General features: G+C 37.7%; 3 protein-coding genes across 10 annotated transcripts in view; all 3 read right to left on the bottom strand.

The window, feature by feature from the left end:
• Positions 1-1,786: 1,786 nt before the first annotated feature.
• tra2b (transformer 2 beta homolog) lies at positions 1,787-8,039 on the bottom strand. 6 transcript variants are annotated; one of them, XM_053335595.1, is made up of 8 exons: positions 5,586-8,039; positions 5,056-5,229; positions 4,820-4,979; positions 4,433-4,621; positions 3,917-4,032; positions 3,701-3,820; positions 2,625-2,695; positions 1,787-2,470 (listed from the first exon to the last, which is right to left on the bottom strand). In XM_053335595.1, the coding sequence occupies exons 2-8, from the start codon at positions 5,226-5,228 to the stop codon at positions 2,460-2,462; spliced, it is 840 nt and encodes a 279-aa protein (XP_053191570.1). In that variant the 5' UTR covers position 5,229; positions 5,586-8,039; the 3' UTR covers positions 1,787-2,459. The 6 variants fall into 6 exon arrangements, with proteins under 6 accessions (XP_053191570.1, XP_053191571.1, XP_053191568.1 ...); XM_053335596.1 differs by having other exon boundaries at positions 5,056-5,195; positions 5,634-8,039; XM_053335593.1 differs by having other exon boundaries at positions 5,056-5,195; positions 7,906-8,039.
• Positions 8,040-9,228: 1,189 nt separating this feature from the next.
• On the bottom strand, positions 9,229-17,117 carry senp2 (SUMO specific peptidase 2). 3 transcript variants are annotated; one of them, XM_053335523.1, is made up of 18 exons: positions 16,817-17,117; positions 15,115-15,176; positions 14,900-15,012; positions 14,426-14,492; positions 14,197-14,278; positions 13,913-14,087; positions 13,486-13,592; positions 13,298-13,380; positions 12,972-13,020; positions 12,808-12,880; positions 12,291-12,420; positions 12,211-12,254; positions 11,984-12,115; positions 11,114-11,359; positions 10,800-10,879; positions 10,607-10,691; positions 10,417-10,512; positions 9,229-10,319 (listed from the first exon to the last, which is right to left on the bottom strand). In XM_053335523.1, exons 1-18 carry the CDS (start codon positions 16,987-16,989, stop codon positions 10,257-10,259), a joined length of 1,860 nt encoding a protein of 619 aa, XP_053191498.1. In that variant the 5' UTR covers positions 16,990-17,117; the 3' UTR covers positions 9,229-10,256. The 3 variants fall into 3 exon arrangements, with proteins under 3 accessions (XP_053191498.1, XP_053191496.1, XP_053191497.1); XM_053335521.1 differs by having other exon boundaries at positions 12,211-12,420; XM_053335522.1 differs by having other exon boundaries at positions 12,211-12,417.
• Positions 17,118-18,392: 1,275 nt separating this feature from the next.
• pcnt (pericentrin) overlaps positions 18,393-23,046 on the bottom strand; it is a 36,734-nt gene continuing 32,080 nt past the window's right edge. Inside the window, exons 54-59 of the mRNA XM_053335663.1 lie at positions 22,783-22,995; positions 22,374-22,600; positions 22,202-22,281; positions 21,966-22,107; positions 21,727-21,854; positions 18,393-18,855 (exon numbers count right to left, since the gene is read on the bottom strand). Coding sequence (XP_053191638.1) covers positions 18,812-18,855; positions 21,727-21,854; positions 21,966-22,107; positions 22,202-22,281; positions 22,374-22,600; positions 22,783-22,995 — 834 coding nt within the window. The 3' untranslated portion in view covers positions 18,393-18,811. The remainder of the gene's footprint in view (positions 18,856-21,726; positions 21,855-21,965; positions 22,108-22,201; positions 22,282-22,373; positions 22,601-22,782; positions 22,996-23,046) is intronic.

Below are 23,046 nucleotides of genomic sequence, written 5' to 3'. Positions count from 1 at the left end.
CTGTGTTCAATGAAAAAAAAAGAAAAAACTTTTGCCGTAAATTAAATTAAATTTCAATCATGGTAAAAACAAACAAACAAAAAAACAAATATTTTTTCCAATCAATTATTTACAGAATAATGTATCAGGAATTTACAGTAAAGGGACGAGCAACAGAAGAAAGATGATGCTGACCAACGTAAAATGTAAACAAAGCAACTGGAAACAGATTGAGGCCAAAACTTGAATATTGATCAGAAGTTTACTGTAACTAAATATATGGCATAATATAACTGGAATATACACCACGATGAATAGACACTATTAGTGAGTCTTGTATATTACAAGAGTTATGAATATCATATGACAATCAAATGCCAAAAGTCAATATCCACTAGATGCCATTCAACAAACCTTTAATTTCAATTGAAGACTGATTTATGTTAATGTGTCTTTTTAACTTATTGTATTATTTGTGTTGTGTTATTGACAATTTATACACTTGAATTTATTCTCCTATATTTACATTTGTGTCTGTTGTACTTGTTTGCATGTTTTCTCTTATTCAGACACATGCCCAGGTCTTAAATATCATGGTTGACTTATTAGTAAATGGATTGTTCAATAAAACATTTTTTTTTAAATAAAGTGTTTACAGACTAATTAGATTTTTTTTTATTTATTGTGGTTTCTGGTATTTTAGGCTATAACATCTGTGACTCTACTGATTTATATTTTGTTACAGTTTACTTTGCTGTCTTTTCGTAAGGATTTGATAAAGGTTTGTTCAAAAACACAAACACATTGTTTTGTCATTGCAGGTGCATTTGAAGGGGATAGTTTAATAGCCAATATGAACAAGAGGAATCATTTCAGTGAGGAAAACCTCTTTCTGTGTTCATGTCAATACCTGTTGTCTTAAGACACACTTGGAAAATTGTGAACCTGTCCTTTAACACAAGATGCCTCCTACTTGACTTAAAAGTACATTCTCAGTGTATGCACTGAATGCTTCAAGTTTCCACATCACACTCGTCCAAGTTGTACACTGGACCATGATTGGCCTGCAATTCAGCTATGATGTCAAAAATCACACCTGTGTTAACCTCAGACTTTCAGTGAGCAGAGAAACGTTCCCCCTTTCAGCAGATGAATATGAAAACAACTCAGGTATATTATCATTCAACACCAATATTACTTTTGTACATAAGGTTACTATTTTTCACTATTGTTTGGTTTATTGTGGATTTATTTATTGTTCTTTCGATTGATGGTCTTTTATTTTTACAATCCACTTGCTGCTGCAATAATGTACCTTCCCCAGTGTGGGACTAATAAAGGAATATCTTATCTTTCACTTTCAGCTGCAACCAACTTTTATATTGCTGTTGTGAGAAAACAAACTATCCTATTGAACATAAATTCAGAATAAGATACTACACAGGCATCTTTGACATTATTTTACTTATATATCCGACTTATCCAGGATTTTTACTCTCAGAATATTTTACAAGCCACCCAATGTCAATTTAGTGTCTCATGAATTTCATTATAAACCTCATGGAGTTCTGAAAATGGTCAGTTCTGTAGAGGATCTTAATCATAAGATCCAAATCTGAGACAACACAAGTTCTTCAGAGGGCTACAGGGATGGAAGATCACTTTAATATTAAATAAGATGCATTCATGAAATTTTATATTTTTTAATTTATGCCAAGGAAAAAAAACCTCATGTGAAAAACAAATGTTTAATGGGCACTCCCGTAACCATCCAATACCATTACTAAACAAGACAGCATAAACCAAGAACAAGTCATTTTTTTATTGCTTATATACAACAACCGAAAAAAGTACTTTCCACCGATAAGACAAAATTAAAAAGAAACATGGTATTTAAAACATATCCGAGAGCAAACTAAGATCTCGCCGGCTTCACACAGCGACCGGCTACATACAAACAGGAAAAAGAGAAAATTTTTAAACGACTGTCACAGAAAAAAACCTGCTTATATAAACACCAGTCAGTCAAGCCACGGATACACAAACCAGCCCCCTGTTTAAGTACCACTGCCAAAACTGGTCGTATTTCCATTCATGCTTGTCACAATAGGCAAATACTACTTCACAAATTTAATTTAAAGCGAGGTGAAAAGTTAGGGCTGGAGTCAATGAAGAAGTGATCAGTTGTAGATACATATCAGGAATATTGTCCATCTCCACCCAAACAATTACCATGATTCTTCCCTACAAATGTAGTGACGATTTAACCCGCCACAAAATGTTTTTAATCATGCCGCTTCAAAAAATTTGTGTAAACAATCTTTATTACATTAAAGCAAATTTAAGAGCGCTGTGAGGCCTTTGGAGGAGGTATGCACTTAGGCTGCTTTCTGATTGTATAATTATCTGGGCAAAAAAAAAAAAAAAAAAAACAAGCATCCAAACAATAACACTGAATCTCTCGTTGACTCTTTTACAGCTCAGTAGTGACCTGTGGAGAAAAAAAAAGACAGGATGAGAAATTAAGTTTGTATTTGTGGATAATCTAATCTGTTAAAGTGATAAAATATACATCTAATTCAAACTGTAATTAAGTCAAATTGTATTCTGTGCTGCTGAATGTTAGAAACATGGTTTAAACATACGTGGTGAGTAGGATCGTGATCGTGATCGAGAGCGGTATCCTCTGCTGTAGTAAGGAGATGGGGATCTGCGTCTGTAGAGTGAAAAGATCAAATGAGATGCAGCTTTATTCATCCACCTTGGGAGAAATCCAAATTGACAAGCAGTACAGTGGGGGACAAAAAGCAGCAGCATAAGAGTGAAAGTGATAAAATAAATCAAATAAAATGTAGTGTAAATAAAACTGCAAAAAAATATTACACACGGTAAGGACTCAGATTATCAGTTGAACATGCATCTTTGAAGTCTGTGTAAAGTAAGAATATGTATGTGAGTTTGACATATCACCAAAAAGTGTGTTGTTAACCACCCTGCCAAATTTGAATGATTAAAAAAAAAAATCACCAAATATCTGAAATTAGGCTTCAAAGTTGTGTAAAAATCAGCGTCTTTCTCTGCTCCCAAACGCTGTGGGCGTGTCTGCCAAGTTCGCTGAAACCCCGCCCCCTATCAAGTGTCTCCTGTCAATCAAAGTCACCACCTCTACTCAAAACATGGATGCTCTGTCTAAAAGCTTTCTGCTGCTAACTCAGCCAACTGGCTAACTGTAGACTGTAGTAGTAGTAGTAGTGGTGGTGTTAGATGTAATAACAATAATTCGCCACTAGGCAGGTTAACCACTGGGGAGAGCTGCCTCGGTCTATATAGTAGGGATGGGGGCCAAGGTCACGCGGCAGTTTTTTGCAGGCTCAGAAAATCAGGAAAAATGAGAGGGTGAGAAACAGTTTAAGGCTCTGTCTCCACAATTCATAGTTATCAGCCTTTTCACGTGTTTTCTGTAACCTATATATACCTATATAACCTATAACCATATTTTCCAATATGTATAATAACTTTAGAAGTAAATCAATGAACTGACTGTACACGGATATTAATTTCAGTCATATTTACTTTTGCACTTTTGAAAAAGTGAATTTAAAAAGTATAAAATAAGTAAAATATTCTTACGTGTTTACTAGATTAATTCTAATCAGCAGAAAATGTAATTATTAAAGTATTATCTCCAGTTCTATTGACGGTCAAAATGACTAAAAATGACCTGTATGATCGGTACTCCCGGTCTTCATACCGATCATAGTCACGTTCGTAACCTCTGTCGTAGCCTCTTTCGTAGCCCCTGTCGTAGTCCCTCGAGACACGCCGCGATGAACCGCCGCCGCTAAAAACAGACGCAGGATTCAAGTTAAGCGACACCTCAGAAGAAACCACAGCCTGCTGCTAAAGACAAACATCTGCCTGGTGTAGAGACACTCACTATGTGGGTCGTCCCATGTAGATCCCAGGAGTCGGGGTGTGGGCCCGTTTGGTGATAGAGAAATCCACTCGAATCCTGCGTCCGTCGAGCTCCATCCCGTTAGCGCGCTCCTTGGCCTAAAAGAGACACAAACTGTTATCCAAGAAGATGATGACAGAACTTCTTTTCTGTTTGCTCTGCTTTTTATTCAATCTAAATTCTAGAGCTTACACTGCACAGTAACTTTTTATTCTCCTGTTTTTATCAGTCTTAGTTTTGTTTTTTTTTTAGCTTAATTGAATTTCAAATTTAACATTTTTAAACATATTTTTATTTCGCCATGCTTTGCTTTTATATTCTGTCCATACATTTTGTTTAAATAAAGCACTTTGAATTGCCTTGTTGTGGAAATGTGCTACACTAATACATTTCTCTTGCATTCTGCACTTTTTCATCCTTTGCTTTGTCCTTTAATGTATAACAAAGACTTCAAACCAATGTCCCTTTTATGTCATGTCACTCTCTTTCCCTCCTTACCTCCTTGGAGTCCTCGTAATTTTCAAAATAGACGAAAGCAAAGCCTCTTGACCGGCGCGACTGCTGGTCGTATACAATGTTGACGTCAGCCAAAGGGCCGTATTTAGAGAAAACCTCCCTCAGATCCCTCTCAGTGGTGTACAGACTCAGCCCAAACACACCGAGGCAGGTGTTGGGGTCGGGGTTGGCCTGTGAGGTCAGAGAGTATAAAGAGTATGAAATGCAGAGCATGTGATCTGCCACAACACTGCTGTAGATCTTTCTTGGTAATAAGCAACAGCACAACACTTTTTTTAGATTAAACACCCATTCCTAAACTACTAAATTCACAAACCTTGAGGTCTATTGAAAACCCCAAACTAAGCATATATTAGAAGCACTACACACCCTGTTGCCAATGTGTCTGCGGCGGTTCGACATGGGGGACCGGCTGTGGCTCCTACGCCGGCGGTACTCCCAGCTACGAGATCGGCTCCTGGAACGGCGTCGATGGGAGCGGGAGCGAGAGCGCGAGTAGTGCCTGCGCGAGCTTCGATGGGAACGGGACCTGCGGAGATGACACAACCTCGTCATGAACCCAACTCTCATTTACTTGTATCTACAGCTTTTTTTAAAAACCTTACCTGGATTTGGATTTGGACCTGGACCGAGAACGAGATCTAGACCTGGAACGGCGGGAACCATCTTTGGAGCGTGCCGGCGAGCGGCTAGTGGATTTCACCGAGCCCCGAGGGGAGGCGCTCCTCGAGCCAGGCCTTGAGTCCTGGACAGACCAAGACACTGAGTTCAAACCCATTCTACAGGCAAGCGTGCGTCAAATAACAAGAATAAAAAAAAGGGCCAGGAGGTGACTGCGTTCACCCTCTACAATCCCCTTTCAGAAGGAATTCACATTTTAGGCATTTAGCAGGTTTGAAAGAAAATATTTAGAAATTTTCCTTATAGAAAATAGGTCATACATAACAAATAATTAAAGAAAGATTTAAGTAATTTAGCTGAAATGCAGATTAAAAACATAAATAATCTAAAAAGGTGTAGAGGGATTGACCTGATGTATCTGATACAGAGAGGAAAAAAAAATCAAGCATGCTTTAGAGAAAGAAACAGGATGAAAGAGTGATAACATAGCAGGCTGTTAGGAAATTACTCATACCCTGGTAAACTTCTGATCTTAACTTCATAACTTCTTTAACTTCATTACTTCAAAACAACCCTTCATTTCTTCTTTCTTCTGTTTGACATTATGACTTCTTTCTCCTCCTCCTCTTCCCCCAATTTATCATCATCTGCCATTTACAACTCTAGTAGTAGTAGTAGTGGGGACAGATCTTGACCGCTTCTTTTCAGCATCTCCAATACATTAGCATGCATCAACACCATCAGCTTCAAACATTAACAACTTCACATCTGAAACGTCTTCCCGCGTTTTTTCTTTCTTCCAACCTCAACCTTAACAAAGAACAAACAAGGGTGATAAGGCATGTTGGTTTCTGTGAAAAACCAAAAAAGGTACAAAAAGAGAAAAAACAACAGCAAAAAACCAGGAAAAACATTAGCAGAACATACGTCAACATGTTATTATAGCATGTATGTTATATGTCTTGAATTGGTCCTAAACTAAAAATATAGGGTTAAAGGATGCATTCACAATTTTTCCAAGTCTGTCCTAAAATAATACTCAACTGCCCAAATGAACACTGAAATAAGTTTTTCTTTCTATAATCACTCCTCCTGATTATACTGACCATTAAAAATAGAGCCTGACAGATATTGATGACACATGTATCAGTGAATATATTGTACGATATGTGCTGATGTTTATTACACTTATATAGGCAGTATATTATGAAAATAGGACCCTATTTTTTAAGAAGTTTAATATATACATGTTTTATAATTTAATTTAGTTCAATAAAGTTTGTTAATGTTAAAAATAGTATAGCCTCCGTTACATATCTTCGTCACAAGCGTCTTAAAACCACATTTGAAGGGTCATTACAAAAAATGTGACTTTATGTATAAATAAACTCACATTTTTCTCATCAAATGTGGTTTTCAAACGCTTGTGACAAAGATATGTCATATATATATATGCCAACATATAATGTAAAATATCATGGCCTCTATTTTATATCTTTGTCACAAGCATTTTAAAACCACATTTGAGGGATCATTACAAAAAATGTCTTAATCTCTTATATGTAGTTTTCAAATGCTTGTGACAGAGATATGTAACAGAGGTGTTATTGGCCATTACATCGATATCAGATTTCTTTTACTCCCCAATATGGGTATTGGCAATTCCAAAAATCCAGTATCGGTAAGGCCTTATAAAATATTTCATCAGGCCATGAGAAGGGGGCCTCCTTCGTGTGTAAAAATGTATTTAAAAGTTTATCTCAAGCTAAGTATGAAGTTTTAATGTTTCTCAAATTTTCTGTTTTATGTAAAGCACATTGAGTTGCCATTGTGTATGAAATGCACTATATAAATAAAACTGCCTTGCCTCAAAATTAGTAAAAATCTTTCAGTATTAGTCAATTTTAGTGCCAAATCCCCTCTTTTTGTTACTATACTTCCACAGCTTCAGATAAACTTTTTGAAGTATTTTGGCCCAAAATTACATCAGATTTTGATTCACTTAAACACATTTAATGGGGAACTTTTATTAATAGCAAGTATCAACATGAGGGAATGATTACAGCGATAAAAACCTCTTTCACTGCTCACATGGACATGTGATTGTTGTTTTAAGACACACTTGAGAAAAAAACACAGCTGTGTGAACCTGTCCTTTAACGCTACCGATACAAAACTTGAAGGTGAATATCGACTAGCGGCCAATATACATGAATATTAACCCGTTAGTCGACATTTCAACAGCTAACATGAACGCTTTTAGCGAGAGATTTATCGATAAAAATCAAAGTAGCGTGGCGCAGCCTCGGCCTCATCTCCCAGCTGCTGGGCTGTGTCTACACGGTAACCCTACATATGAGAATTACCCGCGAGATACGTGCGCATAGTTTGACACCGAAACTTAAATATAAATAACTACTGATATGATAATGTAATGGTTGCGGTCCGGTTAGATTTTAAGCATAACAAAGATATGGTTAGACTTATGGAAAGAGCATTAAAATAAAAAATAAAGTAACTCTCGCGAGATCCTTCACAGATCTAGGGTTACCGTACAGATTGCTGTGCTCTGCAGGCCGCAACTAATGTTAGAACCAGCATTAACATTTTAAATATCTTATAAGATGTATTACTTGCACGCACGCACACACAACTCTACGGTTAGTCTTATATAATATGATAATGTCTTAAATCATGTGTGAGGACAAACTTGCTGGCATTACGAGACCTGCAAACGAGACTAACAGCTAAGCTAAGCGAGCTAACGTTAGCAAGCGTATCGTCTTTTACAAAAAAAACGTAATTCTCTCATTTTACAGCTAATCGCAACTCACCTGCTCCCTGAAATCTTTCTCGTTGTCGCTCATATTTAATAAGTAACTAGTCAGCCAATGTGTGTTTTTAAAAAATACGCCTTAAACTGACTAACGACGGGGGTTTAGCGCAGAGCAGACCGGACCGCTCTGAGCTGCTGTTACCGATGGAAACGTCTCGCAGCTACAGAAGAAGACCCTGTCCTCTTCCGGTTTCATCTGTCACAATAAAATCATGGTCTCAAAATAACTCAAACATCGACTAAAACTTTTATTTTGACAGAAAAGCAAATAAATGGCGTAACGTTTAAGAAAGAATAACATTATTACTCGATGTATTGAAAATACAGCAATATTTGAGGAACTGTACATATAAGTACTTTTACTCAACAATTATGCTTAAGTGTAATTTTGAGGTACTTGAATATTTCCATTTAATGCTTTATATTTCCACTCCACTAAGCTACATTTCAAATAGAGATATTCTCCTTTCTACTACACATTTATTTTACAGCTTTATACTTTAGTTAGTTTTCAGACGAAGATTAGACACAATGGATAATATAACAAACTTTTGGAAACAGTGGTTTACAACCTTTTTTGTCTTTTGACAAAAGCAGTGTGTAGTTGGGGTCATATTTCAGATGTCTTTGAGTTAACAGCTCCACCAAATCGTGACTTTTTCCTCTAAACTTCTCACAAGATTTCATTTCAAGAAATGTTGAAATTATCCATTATTTCACTAAAAATCAAAAGTCCTAGTCCAAAAACTCAAAACAGAATTGTGCATCACAACATTACTTAAGTGGGATTCTTTACATAGCTGTATTGGTCCTTTTGCTTCAGTAAAGGATCTGTGTACTTCTTCCAGCTAATGATTCTCATGGATTCATTAATTGTGTGTACCAACTTTGTGTAGAGCTATGAAAGCACACAAGAGCCAGGTTTTAGCCAAAATGTCAGTACTGCATTATGGCAAGCCTTGAAGATCTACATCCCTTTTTAAGCTTGGGTAATGTAATCATTTTGTGACAATGCATGCCTTGAGGACTGCTTTAATTTAAAATTTACTGTCAGTGAAAAAAGATGAAAGACTGTTGTTGAGTGTAATATACAGTATATACATAACCAAAACCAGCATTGATTTATAACTGTAGCTTCCTAGTTCGCATGATGATCCATGTCTTCCTACCAGAGGGTCTAAATAATAAAAGTAGAAGCAAACCTTTAAGAAAAATGTCGCCACATCATTGCTGTTGAAAATGTGTCATACTGTTAAAAAATGAGACAAAAATAAAAAAAATAAAAAATAAATTTTATAAATAAAAATTTACTGACGATCTTGAAAAAAGTTGCATTGAGCAACTGAAGGTAAAAACAACCTAATCATCCAGCTCTAGACAAGCCTCTAGCAGCTCTGCACGAGTCACTCATGTGTATAAAATTCAAATTTAGAAAATGAATACTTTATTACAGGAAAAAAAAAATCACATTTTAAAGCATGAACTCAAACATGCATGTGTGTACAGTAGTTTTCTATGCAGTATGCTATATTGTAAGTAAGTGTAATAGCCCTAAATAGCCTCAGTATGTTCATGAAGAAGATTCACAGACCTAACAGCAACTTATGTAACATATGGGGGGAAAACAACTATTCGTACTCCACTCATGGAGGCAAACACTATACACTACACGCACTCCCAAAACACTTTCTCATTCAGTCAATTCATAAATAATAGCAAGACAAACATATTACAAGCGCTCAACCGTGCATCATTTTGTCTGGAGAGGAGGTATTTTATCTTTCATTGTCTGTATTGATAGATTGAGTTTCAATAGTGTTGCAGTTAGTTGTTGTCCACTCTGTTTATTACAGTGCAGCCAAATTATTTAAATAAGAACAAAAAAAGGGTCAGCAAATTCTGAGACAAGCTCCTCAAAACTGACTTTTAGTATATGTGGCTAAATAATTTGCCAAATTAGACAAAAAGCTGAACTCAGTGTCAAATGCTGAAGGCACTTCAGGCAGTACTGCCAACTAACAATCCAAAGTTAATAAAAAACAAAAAGCCTTTCAGTCAGTAGTGCCAACGCTTGTGTAAAACATACACTTCTTACATCCCAATAATGTCTCCAATTACAATTAGAGATTACAAAATGTTAATACGTCCCCGTCAGCTACAGGGACATAATCAAATTTTAAGACTGCTGTTTGATTTCTCCAGACTGTTTTATTTCAGTCAGTAAAGTCCATTTCTTTGGCCCGTCCTTTTCTTCTTCCTCGCTGTGTCGTCATTGTACACAGACGTTGCTCCCGTTGAGAAAGTCTCTGTTGTTAGACGTGTATCAGACGGGAGATTGTTTGTGATTCTTTATAGCAGCTTCTGATTGAGGATTTCCCAAATCATTAACTTCCGGAAGAGCGGCATGTGGCACTGTAGAGGGAGAGGCACGTTCTTTTAATGTTTATATATATTTAAAAAAAAAACCTATGTAGAAAAACACAGCATTCGGTGAGCCTGCTGAATTTACCTGTTTGAAGGTGAGAGGTCTTCCTTTAGCAATATAGTCTGCGTATTTACAGGCAAAAACACCACAGTCGCTGCCATTTTTCTGCTGTGGAATCTCCTGTAGGAAATACACAGTGTATAGCAAATTAATCTCAAAGTGTGAATGAAAATATTTAATTAAGTGGTGCATGACTCATCCCGCTTTGACTTACAGTTGCCCGCATGCTACTAACAGTCCATTTGGCACTGTCGAGCTCTCTGCCTTTCTTTGCTTTGTGCTCCTCCTTAAGGTAGAGTCTGAAAACCAACATAATAAAGTCACTTATTAATTAAAAAAAGGCGTTGTATGTAAAACCATTCAAAATGATTAAATAACTGAAGCTGAAGATCTCAGTGGGGACTCACAGTAAAAGACTACAGATGTCATCATGTCTCTGGCCCATCGAGTCGTATGATTTCACTGTCTTTGATCTAAAATCTATAACCTGGAAAAAGAGAGAGCGAGTAGGCAAAAAGTTTAAATGTAATCGCCTTATAGAGTATTCATTTTTACAACACTGAATTATATTGGATGTAATTAAGATTCTTTGACATCAATCAACAGCAAAACATTTCATTTTTTTTAGACACTGCACAAGAATAACCAAATTAAGAGAGGAATATGACACGGGAAGAAATGATGAACATATATAGTCACTGTTCTCAGCGTTCTGACTCACAGCCATTGCCCAGTGGACGCCCAGATGCAGAGGAACAAGAATAAGATCGTAGAGGAAGAGATCGACAGCCTTGGTCCAGCGCTTCACCGCAGCATGTCCTCCAGTCTGCCCACCTCCTCCTCCTCCACCTCCTCCTCCTCCTCCACCTCGCAGCTTGGGGAAGAAGAAGGTGCTAAACGAATAGACTCTTAATCCTGTTGCTTGGCTCCACCGCTCCATCACCAGGGAAAGGTAGAAGTTCATCACCTGGAGGTGTTAAAAAGTAGACATGGGTCACACATTCACAATAAGCTGTTACCATCACTAGAAGAACATTTTTGTTGCCTTTGTCTTTCAGTGAGAAAACATACAAAATTATTTAATAATTTGACTTTAAAGTAGTGACACTTTGCATATAGCAGTGATATATTGTATGTGGTGATATACTGGCCCCTCAGTTTTCTGTACAATGTTCACATGAACTCAATATCACAGTTGTATCGACAACGTTTTGCTGCGCTAATTTGAGAAAGAAGGTCATGCAACAAACTTTTGTTTCCATAGCAACCGCTAGCGGGTGCAGTCACTTCTACCATTGGCAAACACACACACATTGCATAGAGAAACTATTTGATCGTCAAGAGGGTAACACTTTTGCATTTTCTCTGGTTTTGGCCAAAATCTATCAGGAATATTAAGTACAGATAAAGATGCAATCTAATAATCAGTGTCAGGGTTTGCTGTTTTCTTTAAGTCCATCTTGTTGTTGAGCTACATACAGTGCACTACAGTATGTTCTTGAATATGTATCTATCTAATAAAAAACAAATACCACAAATCAACATTACAGATATTAATTTCTCCAAGCTGTCATCACTCTCTCACCCATACCTCATCATTAAGCCATCCGCCTTCCTGCAGTGTGCTCAGGTCTCTTTGTGTGATGCGTAGTTTGAAAGCTGCACTTAAAACAAGGTTGGGATCATTCTGAGCCAGAGCGCCACTCACCTCCACAGCCATTTCCTACACACACACAGACCAAAAAATACATTAAAAAAACAAAAAAACTCCTTTGACATTATAAAAATATGTGTAATTGCTGCAAGTTTGAATCTCACCTTGGTGAGTCGAGGTATGTCCTCATCACTGTGTCTGACGTGGGTGGTGTGTGCAGAGTGTGCAGAGTGTGCGGTGTGTGCGGTGTGTGCGGTGTGTGCGGTGTGTGCAGAGTGTGCGTCCGGCAGGCTGACAGGAGAAGTCTCTCTGTCCACTAGATTGAGGCGAGTAGCTACTTCTGTAGAAAGGTCCAAGTCTGCTGTCGGTTTCTGCTGTGAGACAGGTTGACATACTGTAATTATTATTCATTTACTTTTCTACCCATAATTATAATGTAATGACAGGGCTGGGCTTATTATTGTAACTCCTTTGAGGTCAATTCTTAACATACACATACAATACCTTCATACATTAATATTTTTTAATAATACAACCAGAGAGAGAGTTCCTTGTACAGTTTACTGCATTGGTTCTCTGAGAATCTATTTCATATCCAAGCTAAACTGATAATGTGACTAAAACATCTCAAATATCAAATCAGCAATCAAACTGAATGGGGACATCAGGAAACAGAGTCAGATTGATTTGGGAAAGCCAAATTGGTACCCAGCTCTATGTAATGAGTCAAGATGTCAGGAGAGAGCGAGAGAAAACGCTACCTTTGCACATCTCACATGCTGTGTGTCTTCGAAGGCTCCATTGAACGTCTTACTGAGAGTCAAACCACCCCACCTGCAGAAAAATCATTCAGGTGTTATAATAGATAAAAAACAGAAATAATTAGAATTCATCAACATACAAACACACACACAAATATACCAACCTGTCTTTAGCTGCTGATGCATTTCTCCATGTAAACACGCTCGGGGCAGCTGATTAACAGAGACAATTATCAGTCCAACATTCTCAATGACAGATTCATAGGAGCTTGTTTGCTGCAATATTGAATATACTTGTTTGTATTTATATATAAACTTTGAACAAACTGAATCTGTGTTGTGAGAAAATTGATCTGTCTTTTCAATAAATAGTTTAAAATCAATTAAACCATCACTTAAAAACACTCAAAAGTAAAACAATTAAAATATATATACATTTACAGATTTCATCAGTTTTATTGGAGTGAAGTAAGGATTATAGGCGTCTTACCTGTGTATCCTGTCTTTCTGGGCAACGATTCAAAAGCTTTTCCTGAAGCAGTTGCTTTGTGTTCACTCTGCAACAGTGACTCACTGGAATCAAAAAGAGAAAAAGATCGCAGAGGATTGATCAGCTCAATAATGTTGCTAAATTGATTTTCAAGAAAAATCTTCACGTATAAAACAGGTTATACTCACTCTTGTGGTTTGGTTTGGTTAAAAGGGAGGGGTTGGCTTTTGCTGTACTTCTCCGTCACCATCTCCAGCAGCCGCCTGTAGTGTTCTTTATCGTTCTGTTTTATGGCCTAAAGGATAAAACCCAAACACATGATAACTGACACAGCCACGTGGTGCAAAGCTTGATAGAATAATAAGAAGGAAATGAGCTAATGTCTTTTTTCTTTTATTGTGTTTTCTACATTTTCAGTGAGTCTAGGTTTCTGCTGCTTAGGCTGATGTGTAATTTCAGTGAGAGAAGATGGTGCTTTCCTGTATGTTGCAGGCACACTTCATAATTAAGATTGATACATTGGGAAGAAAATGTTCTAAATCATATTGCAGTACTGATATGGGGTTAGAAAGAGCAGTTGTATGAATACATTCATTAAGCCAAATTATATTTTACCTCTTCCACAGTAAGACTGGGCTTGTAGCAGCGGTTGTGTCCAAAGCTATTGCAGTTTGGGTCAGGGTTCGGGGTTCCTACCCTCAGAGCAGGCCTGGAGGGCAGCAGCTGGAGGGAGCCTCTCCTCTCCCTGTCTTTCCCCCTGTCAGGGAGCCCTGCAGGGAGTGCCGTCCCACTGTATTCAAAGACATAATGAAAATTACAAAGGGAGCTTTGTCAAAAGACACTACACACAAAAACTGAATGAATTGAGTGAAGTCAAACTCAAATATCTGATTACTTGCCTGTATTTCCTCATTAGAGGAGGTGAGGAGCTCTGAAAAGTATTCTTACCCGCCCTTTCATTTACTCCACCCACTGGTTTATCTGTGGAAGAATAAAATCAACACAATGACGAGGAAGGATTAGCACAATAACACCAACAACATACAAAGTAGAGCGTGTGAATGAGACAAAGTGAATATAAAATGAGTCAGCAGAACATTCGGTGTAATAATAGCTGCTCTTACGGACCCATTCTCCACTCAGTGCAGCTCTGCCAGGAGGTATGGAGCTCATCTATTCCCATCAGAGTGACAGGCTGGATCAACAGAGGAGATGCAAGTTATTTGAGAGGTAAAAATAAAAATCAGAGGTGTGACATCAAGATAAACTTGCAGTAACACTGAGCTCAGTTTTAAATGCAAATATAGTAAAATTGTCACGTTAACTGTGTTCAGACTTAATGTCTTGAGCCACTTGACTTGCATTACAGCATTACAGTTCAAATCTGGCATCAGGTTTTGCCTCTCCAGTCACATTTGATTTTGCATTTGGGAGTCTGACCAAATAAAATACAACTAATACTAATTATCAACATTTGGCATCTTGGCTCACAAATAGCTTTTAAAAAATGTTTGACATAGGCTAACTGACAATTTCCACATCTGTTTTCATAGGTTAGTTTTAGTATATAATTTATGGGTCCGATGGAGTCGGAGCACTAACCTGTGTCTCTTCATATTGTCTGTGCTTCTTACAGTTGGGCGTCAGTCGATTCCTCAACCTGAGTAGACGTGCTACACCGGCCACAGTCTTCTTCACAAAACTTATAACTACATCTGACACACAGGAGACCACATTTAAACATCATTATTATATTCATTTGTGGGGTATTTTTGGAATTCAAAATCAATTTTTTTTTAAATCTTTGGTGAACGAACCTCGTCTCCGTCTTTTCACTGCCACCTGTTCACTCTGACCAAAGCTGTCTGCAACATCAACACTGTGACAGCAAAAACAACGAAACAAGATTTGAGATAGGTGGTACAAACACTATTACATGTCAGTATTCTTAACTCAATGCTGTAAAAATAACAATGTGACGATATGTTTGGTTTACGGTTCATTTACAGCCGGCTAAAACTAGTACAGTCGAATACATGACAGTAATAATATCCAGTTTCTGTTGATGTTATACATAAACTTCTGATTCAACTAAGGTCATTTTGGAGGCTATAGTTTCTAATGTTGCTGAGAGAGATGTTTTAGTGGTCTGTAAATTCAGTCTAACCTCACTGATATAAACATTGCTCAGTATCAGTTTACATATCAACATTTCAATACTACTTGGTATCGATTTATTTCGGTCAGTCAATAAACAGTATTCAAGTGTATACAGACAACAAAAATAGTCACACAAAGAGGAGACGAAGAAGATGCAATAAAAAAACACGAAATAATTTAATTAAGTTGTGGATTTGTGTCTCGTGTCTGCAGATAGCACTGATAGCTGCATTAAATACAATAATTATAATCAACAGAAGCAGTTTGAACAAAAACTGAACATTATATTCTTAATGGAGGCAGAAATACAACGCAGTTGTTCTATTAGATGGCATTAATGTCAGCTAGGTGTACATAACCTGAAAGATTATGATAATATATGCAATTTATCTGAGCCGACTATTAGTGTCTTAACAATATTAGCAAACTGGTGTTAAAGGACAGGTTCACAATTTCTCAAGTAAGTCCGTCTTAAAACAACAGTCAGGTGTCTGAATGAACAGTGAAATAGATTTTCTCTTTCCACTTTTAATATAAGTGATGGGAGGCAAAATCCACAAGCCTCCTTCTGTGCAAAAATGTATTTAAAAGTTTATCTGAAGCTAATATGAATGATCAGCTGTCCAGATGACTCAAATCAAGCTGATATCTTTCAATGTTACAGTCTTCTTAGTGTCAAGGTCCCTCTTTTAATTACAATACTTTAACCGCAGCTCAAAGGGAAACGCAGGGGGAATTTGATGCTAAAAATACTGTAAATGTGGCAGATATCCACTTGATATGACTAACTCAGACTGCTGAAGCCTCATATAAACTTCACATGAACTTTTTAATCCATTTTTGCACAAAATAGCTATGTGGACACACTGGATTTTGGCCCCATTACTTGACACATTTGAAGGGGATCTTTTAATATCCAGTATGGACAGGAGGAATGATTACAGCAAAGAAAACTTTGTGTTCATATGGGCACCTGACAATTGCTTTAAAAAAACAGTGAACCTGTCCTTTTATCTAAAACACAGACGATACATCTGGACTTTAAATTTTAAGGTGAGCTCAGGAGATTGAGTATTTGATTGCATGCAGCCTTGTGTGGCAAAATGAGCATTTAAGTCAATTCGCGCCAATATTAAGATAAACAATAGAGGATATCTAAGATTAAATAAGATAAGGCTTTATTTCAGCTAACTAGTTTTTATTAGTTATTTAGCTTTATTAGAAAGACTTTTAATGTCCAACCATTGATTTCCTGGTGACCCAACCAGACGAGTATGATGGTAAAGAGACCTGAAGCATCATTGGAAACACATACATGTATATTTTTACAGAAACTAGCCGTTATATTCAACAACTAACCTCTGGTAGTTTCTTTTAGCCGGTCTGCTGCTGTTCTCCTCCCGCAGTACCCTCGCTTCAGGTACCGTGGGTATGTCCTCGCTAATGTTACCTTTCCCGGGCCACTCGGTGGGCTTTTGCCCCGTCACGGGCTCAAACAGCGAGGATATTCCGTCAACTATCCATCCATACATCCCAGACAAATACGAAAATATTGTAACGAGGTCTTCTACGCGGGCCAGGACGATTTCACCGCGGATACGGTGTCAGGCGACGGATCTACGACACACAGCCTGCCGCTATCTTAGCTTAGCGTTAGCACCACTGATTGCGTTGGTGGCCAAGTCCTTTTTTTTCCTAGGATGGCGAAATCGTGACCCGCCCATTCCTATCTCTGATTGGTTGCTTAGGTTTTGGAATGCGGTTTGGGATTGGCTAGAATTAGGGTAAGAACGTCAGGATAACCAATCAGGAGCATAATAGGGCGTGTCATGACGTTGCCATCCTAGGGGGGAAAAGTGTTGCGCGCTGCTGATGTGCGTCATTCAGTGTTGATGTTTCACGAGGTGCGGACGTTTTGTACATCTGCGTAAAGCGGAGCGGGCGGAGTTCTAAAGTACAACCGGATGGAACTAAGATGTAACAAGCGGTGTGTACGTACATAAGAAACGAACCAACCCTGGCAAGAAGCTAAAGAGCGTCAGCGCCAGATCAGAATATCATTGGTTAAGACTGAAGCTGCTCAGATAACAACTGTGTTACATAACAGGGGTCAAGATCCCACCTACTACAGGTCACTTACTACAGAGACCAGTTTAAATAGACAGAGGACAGAGACCTGGACTATAAATATTCATGACATCTTAGATTTAGTATTTCATAAATTTGATTTAGTGAGTATATTTATTTCTATAATGACCAATTTAAAGAGAACAAATACTGGGCACCAACCTCGTGCTGATTATTGATTACATTTATGAGGAGATGATGGAAATTGAAAAAATGTGTCAGAAATAAGGAAAAAAAATATTGGAAGTTACACATGATAAAAATGAAAATTTTCATAAGTCAAAATTATGAGATAGTAAAAATTTTGACTTGATTTTTTTCACTTGTGATTTAAAACTACTAAATCTTAAGATTTAAAACCTCATAATTTTGCTTTATTTACAGCACTTATAGTTTTGTAATATTTCAAATCTCTTTTTTTACCTTAGCAGAAATGGATTTACACAGTAATAATTAATCTCAGTAAAATAAAGACTTATTTTACCAGTCACTTCAATCTAGCAGAATTTCAAAATCATTTAAACAACCTTTATGAAGACAGAGTTGAAATTGGTCAATCCAGGCACTGCTGTTCCTACAAGACTCAAGTGTTCCTGCTCTCAGTGTTTTGTCAGGCGTCTTGTTTATTGTCTGTTATTCTGCTGAGTGCGGTCTGTTTGTTATTTTATTGTAACCATTAACAGGGCATTGCAGATCTACTCTGAATAAAAAGGTAAAGAAAAACACAACCAAATGTCTTGTCATGCAGCAGTTACACATTTGTAAATGTTAGGCTTTCATAAAAAGGAACGCAGTCTGTTTTGTAATCACACATTTTGAATATTTATTAACTTTTAAAGTAGAAACACAAATAATACAAAAACACCTTTCTGCAACAATGCACACACTCAAACTGTTGATCATGGATTTGCAGTATAAATACCACATCTGGACACATGTACAATGACTGTCAGTCCTATTTACATAGCAAATAAAAAGGATATAAAACATTAGTAGAAAAATAACAAACCGCACAGTTTAAAAACGATGACATTTACTCCTCAGGGCAGCTTTCACAACGCTGAGGTACAGAGAATAGAAAAATTACATAGAAAATCTTAAAAAATAATTTATGTACTTATAAAAATTACATGTCATTAAAAACGTGACACATGTTATATTCCTTTCTTTATATCTTTACATAGGTGTAAGGCATGGACGATATGCAGACAGGAGACATTCATAGTTTCAGTGGTCGGACTTCTTTATGTCGGGATGGAGGAGAGGCGAACCTGTGAGGACATAAGAAAACAAACATACCAAAAAAAACCCACAATATTAGAAAAGGAAACAAAGGTTAAATGAAAAGTAACCAAGCTATCGTACAGTTAACAAAATACTGTCTTGAATTTATTTGAGAAAACTAATTTTTAGAGCTACAATGATTACTCAATTAGTTAGCAACTATTAAATTAATAACCAACTATTCTGATAATCAATTAATCATTTTTAAGAGGAAAATGTCTAAATCCTCTGATCCCAGCTTCTCAAATGTGAATATGCTCTGGTTTCTTTAGTCCTCTATAATGAAATAAATATCATCGGGTTGTGGACTGTCTGTCAGGACAAATGAAGACATGTGAACGTGTCAGCTTGGTCTGTGGGAAACAACGTTCAACATTTTACAGCCCAGACAAATAATCGATTCAACGAGAATATAAATGATATTAGTTAAAGCTCTGATATGTTTTTATAAGTAGACTGAAAGCAGAGCAAAAGGACACCTGTTTAGTGTTAGAAAACAACGTTAATGGAAAACCTTGAATATCTTAAGTGGCTCGAGACGGCAAGCTACAATTACTATCATCATCCACTAATGATAATTGATTAAATGTTTAGTCTAAAGAACATCATGAAACACTGAAAATCATCACTGAAAGCAATCAAATGTTTTTTGCTGAAAATAAATTTAAAAATCACTTAAAATCGATTCATTTTCTTTCAGCCAGATTAATGAACTCACTCTTTTTAAGTGAATATCTGTCTTTATCTTTACCAAAAAACCTAAACATTTACTAAAGTTATTCAACACATCAGTAAATGCTATAGAGACATGTAAGCAGAACCTCCGACTTTATAAACAGATTAAATATTCAGTTCTGTAAAAACATGACATGAAATGAGAAACTACACACACGACAACCAGTCCGTCGACAGCGGGGCTGCAACACTCTGCTGCTTGAGGCTAAACGTCCTGCAGGTTTCTGACAGTTAATGATACCTTTTTATGAGTCAGTCCACTTACTACAAATTATGCACACCTACTTTACAGCATAGCCATCAATTTACAAGAGAACACTATTATTTTAGATTTCTGGGTATCAATTATCTTGACAAACACTGGTTTAAAGTTCAGGTCTGTTTGTATGAAACGAGCTGGAGATGCGTGATCCAGCACAGTGAATGAGCTGAGGTGGAAATGTTGGATAATTAGGTTGAGAAAACTTTCACTTCAATGTAAAAAACAAAGAAAACAACAACATCTACAGCATGTTGATTTTTCGGATTTTAAAGCCAGGAAATAATTACATGTTAATGCTGTTTAAAGAAATACGCTGATTTGTAAAGACACACAGTGGGGTCCAAAAGTCTGAGACCACTTACCCACTGGGACAAACTCACTGTATGTTTTATTTAATTTAAAAAACAATTATTATCTACTCTCATCAGAAACTAGAGCTCAAAGAAGCCTGCTTTCAATGTTGCCATCTACTGTGTTTTCATTTTATATTAATGATATAATAACATTTTTAAGATTTATTTTACATGAAGCAACATTTTGAAAATCAATCTTCATGTCTCTCTGATACGTATTGCAGATGAAATTAGCCTTTTGGCCAAATTTGACATATTGACATAATATTAATGTGTTATTGCTGATAAATACATGAATAAAGTAAACAAATGGCTGACTAGATGTTTTTTTATGGCATGCTTTGAATGTTACTGTATGTACTATGTCCAGAAAATGGGTTAAACAGGATTTAAAAAAAGGTATGACCCTCCAACTATACGATGGTCAGAAACCTGCAGAACGTGTACGACGGGGCCAGAGTGTTATCACCTCTGTCGTGACTGCTGACAGGTCACCCTGGGAGGTACACCGTGCTGGAGGTGGAGTGAGTCTGTTACACTCACACTCACCTGGACCGTACAGGTAAACGGGCGACAAGCAGCTCAGGTACAGCCACGTCCTATTCTCCTGCAGCCAGCGCTGCCGATAGCCAATCATATCAGGGGAACAGGCTGCCTGTATCCTCCTTTCCTCTTTTGGGGGTGGGACTAAATGAGTCTTGCTGACTAGGTTGGGAGATGATAAGAGCACACAGGTTTTGTGGATTTGGAAACATGCGGTTTTGCCTCCCAGGAAGTGTTGAGAAATATTCACAGAAAATGTCTGCAGGTTACAGATGAATGATAAACACTTCCTGGAAAACCAGTGACCAAATTAGGAGACTTGATCCTATAATGCTGGAATCAGACTACACAATATTTTTGACTTTGAGTCAGTCGTTGTGTTAAATTAGGTTGTAAATTCATGATGTGATTCATAAATTCTTATATTTATTCACATAAAAGTGTTATTTCACATACAAGTGTTTAAACTAGAAGAGAGAAGGCTAGTCTGTGACATTATAAGGTGCCCCAGATGTTGCCTCGGTTGTCTTCTGCAATGACACACCACACTAGATAAAATACAAACTGTGTGCTTGATGCTCAAATTAGGCAGATATTGTTTAGTCTGATCCCTGCATGAGAGCTATTAAACAAAAACCCAGAGCCCTGTAACATCTCCCAGTGTGAGATCACTTGCTACAATTCAAATTAATTATGTGCTCAGAACCCACGAGAGGGACGCCTTTAAATTTTTGGGTACCATCACCAAAGCAATTTCTAACTGGACTGTATACTTCTCGCCTTGTGCAAACATCTGTACATTTTACAGAGTGCAATAAAATAACAGCAAGAAAGTGACAATGTGTCCATCCCTCAACTGAGTGTGCATCAAATTGATAACTGTATTAATTTCCTCCACCTCGGTGCATTCAACTTCATCTTCTACCTTGAATTCACCCGGTGCTCCCCACCTTTAATCTGCTCACCTTGCCTGGCCCCACCCAAACGCTGCTGGACTTTCTCAAGATGTTGGATATATTCAGTCAGGGTTTTTTCTGGATCCTGAGATGTTCCCCCCGAATGCCCCGAGGCCAGAGTGGAGCTGGAGTACGCCCTGCAGAAAGAGGCAATCTCATTTAAGAAAAAAAATACTTCAGTTCAGTTCTAATATGTGTAAAGTTTCTAAATTTTGAGCTGAAAGTCTTTGTTGAGTAGGAGACCAAACCTGTTGTTCAATCTGAAGGGAGATTTGCTGGGTGGGACGAGAGCAGAAACGGTGTCTCTGTGGCCGGCACTGCTGTCTCTGTTTGGTGGCGAATCAGAATTCGATCTTGGCTGTTGTTGCCTTAAAACCTCAGCTTTAGACCCTGTGATAGATGTTCAGAGTCACCCACCAACACACACAAATAGTCATGTCATGCATGTTGAAAGAAAGATGAAAAAAAAGTTCAGTGAGCTGACCTGGAGCATGCCCATTGACAGTCCCAGACACAGACACCCTTCTGATGGCTCTCTGCCATTTCCTGGTTAGGAACTTCATTCTAAAAAAAAGAAAAAAAGAAAAAATTGTGAGTTTTAATTGTGCAGGAAACTCCGCTTTGTATTAAACCTTTACATCCTGTATGCTTCCTACCTTGAAACTGCGATGACTACTCGTACAGCAGCCCTGAATCGCCTGAGGGGTCTATGCTGGGAGGAGAGTTGGGGTGACGGCCGTGCTCCCATATGGGCGATGAGACACAACGTGGCTTGCTCGCACTCCTGGAAACCTCCTAACAGCAGCAGCAAATACCGCTTCTGGTACACCAGAGCTTTCCTGAAGCTCTCAGCACGCAGGTAGCGCTCATATAAACGCTGCACCTGCAAAAAAAACAAAAAAAGTTGTCATTATTTTCATTGCTATGTTTAGAGCTGCAGTGATTACCAGTAGTTCATTTTCAGCTTCTCAAATGTGATTATTTCATGCTTTTCTTTGTCTTACGTGGTAATCATGTCCCAACTATTTCCAATACTGTGTACATTAGAATGTGGTTTTGACTGACCTTTCCGTGGCTGGTCGAGTCACTGATGGGTCTGTTTTCAGTTTCTGTGGTGACCTTGGCGAGCTCGTTCTCCGTGCGGCGCAGCTGTCGCTCCAGGCAGGCGAGTTTAAGTTTGAGGGTGGATCTCTCCTGACTCACTGATGTCACGCGCTCCGTCAACTCCGAGTTCTCGCTCAACAACTTCTCCAGCAGAGTGGATGACGACGACGACATCTACGGTGAGAAAAGCAATTTTACAAATAAAACATTTAGCTGGAGGAGCCG

The sequence above is a fragment of the Scomber japonicus genome, chromosome 16 (genome assembly GCF_027409825.1).
Source record: "Scomber japonicus isolate fScoJap1 chromosome 16, fScoJap1.pri, whole genome shotgun sequence".
NCBI lineage: Eukaryota > Metazoa > Chordata > Actinopteri > Scombriformes > Scombridae > Scomber > Scomber japonicus.
Note: the sequence above shows the minus strand (reverse complement) of the source record. Positions and strands in the feature narration are given on the sequence as shown.

Coding starts and splice junctions, on each gene's coding strand:
- tra2b (XM_053335595.1), bottom strand. CDS start 5,228: ATGGGTTTGAACTCAGTGTCTTGGTCTGTCCAGGACTCAAGGCCTGGC. Junction 4,622..4,819: donor GCAGACACATTGGCAACAGG/GTGTGTAGTGCT, acceptor CTGACCTCACAG/GCCAACCCCGACCCCAACAC. Junction 4,033..4,432: donor ATTACGAGGACTCCAAGGAG/GTAAGGAGGGAA, acceptor TGTCTCTTTTAG/GCCAAGGAGCGCGCTAACGG.
- senp2 (XM_053335521.1), bottom strand. CDS start 16,989: ATGTATGGATGGATAGTTGACGGAATATCCTCGCTGTTTGAGCCCGTG. Junction 12,116..12,210: donor ACATACCTCGACTCACCAAG/GTGAGATTCAAA, acceptor GTGTGTGTGTAG/GAAATGGCTGTGGAGGTGAG. Junction 10,692..10,799: donor GACATCTGTAGTCTTTTACT/GTGAGTCCCCAC, acceptor GTTGGTTTTCAG/ACTCTACCTTAAGGAGGAGC.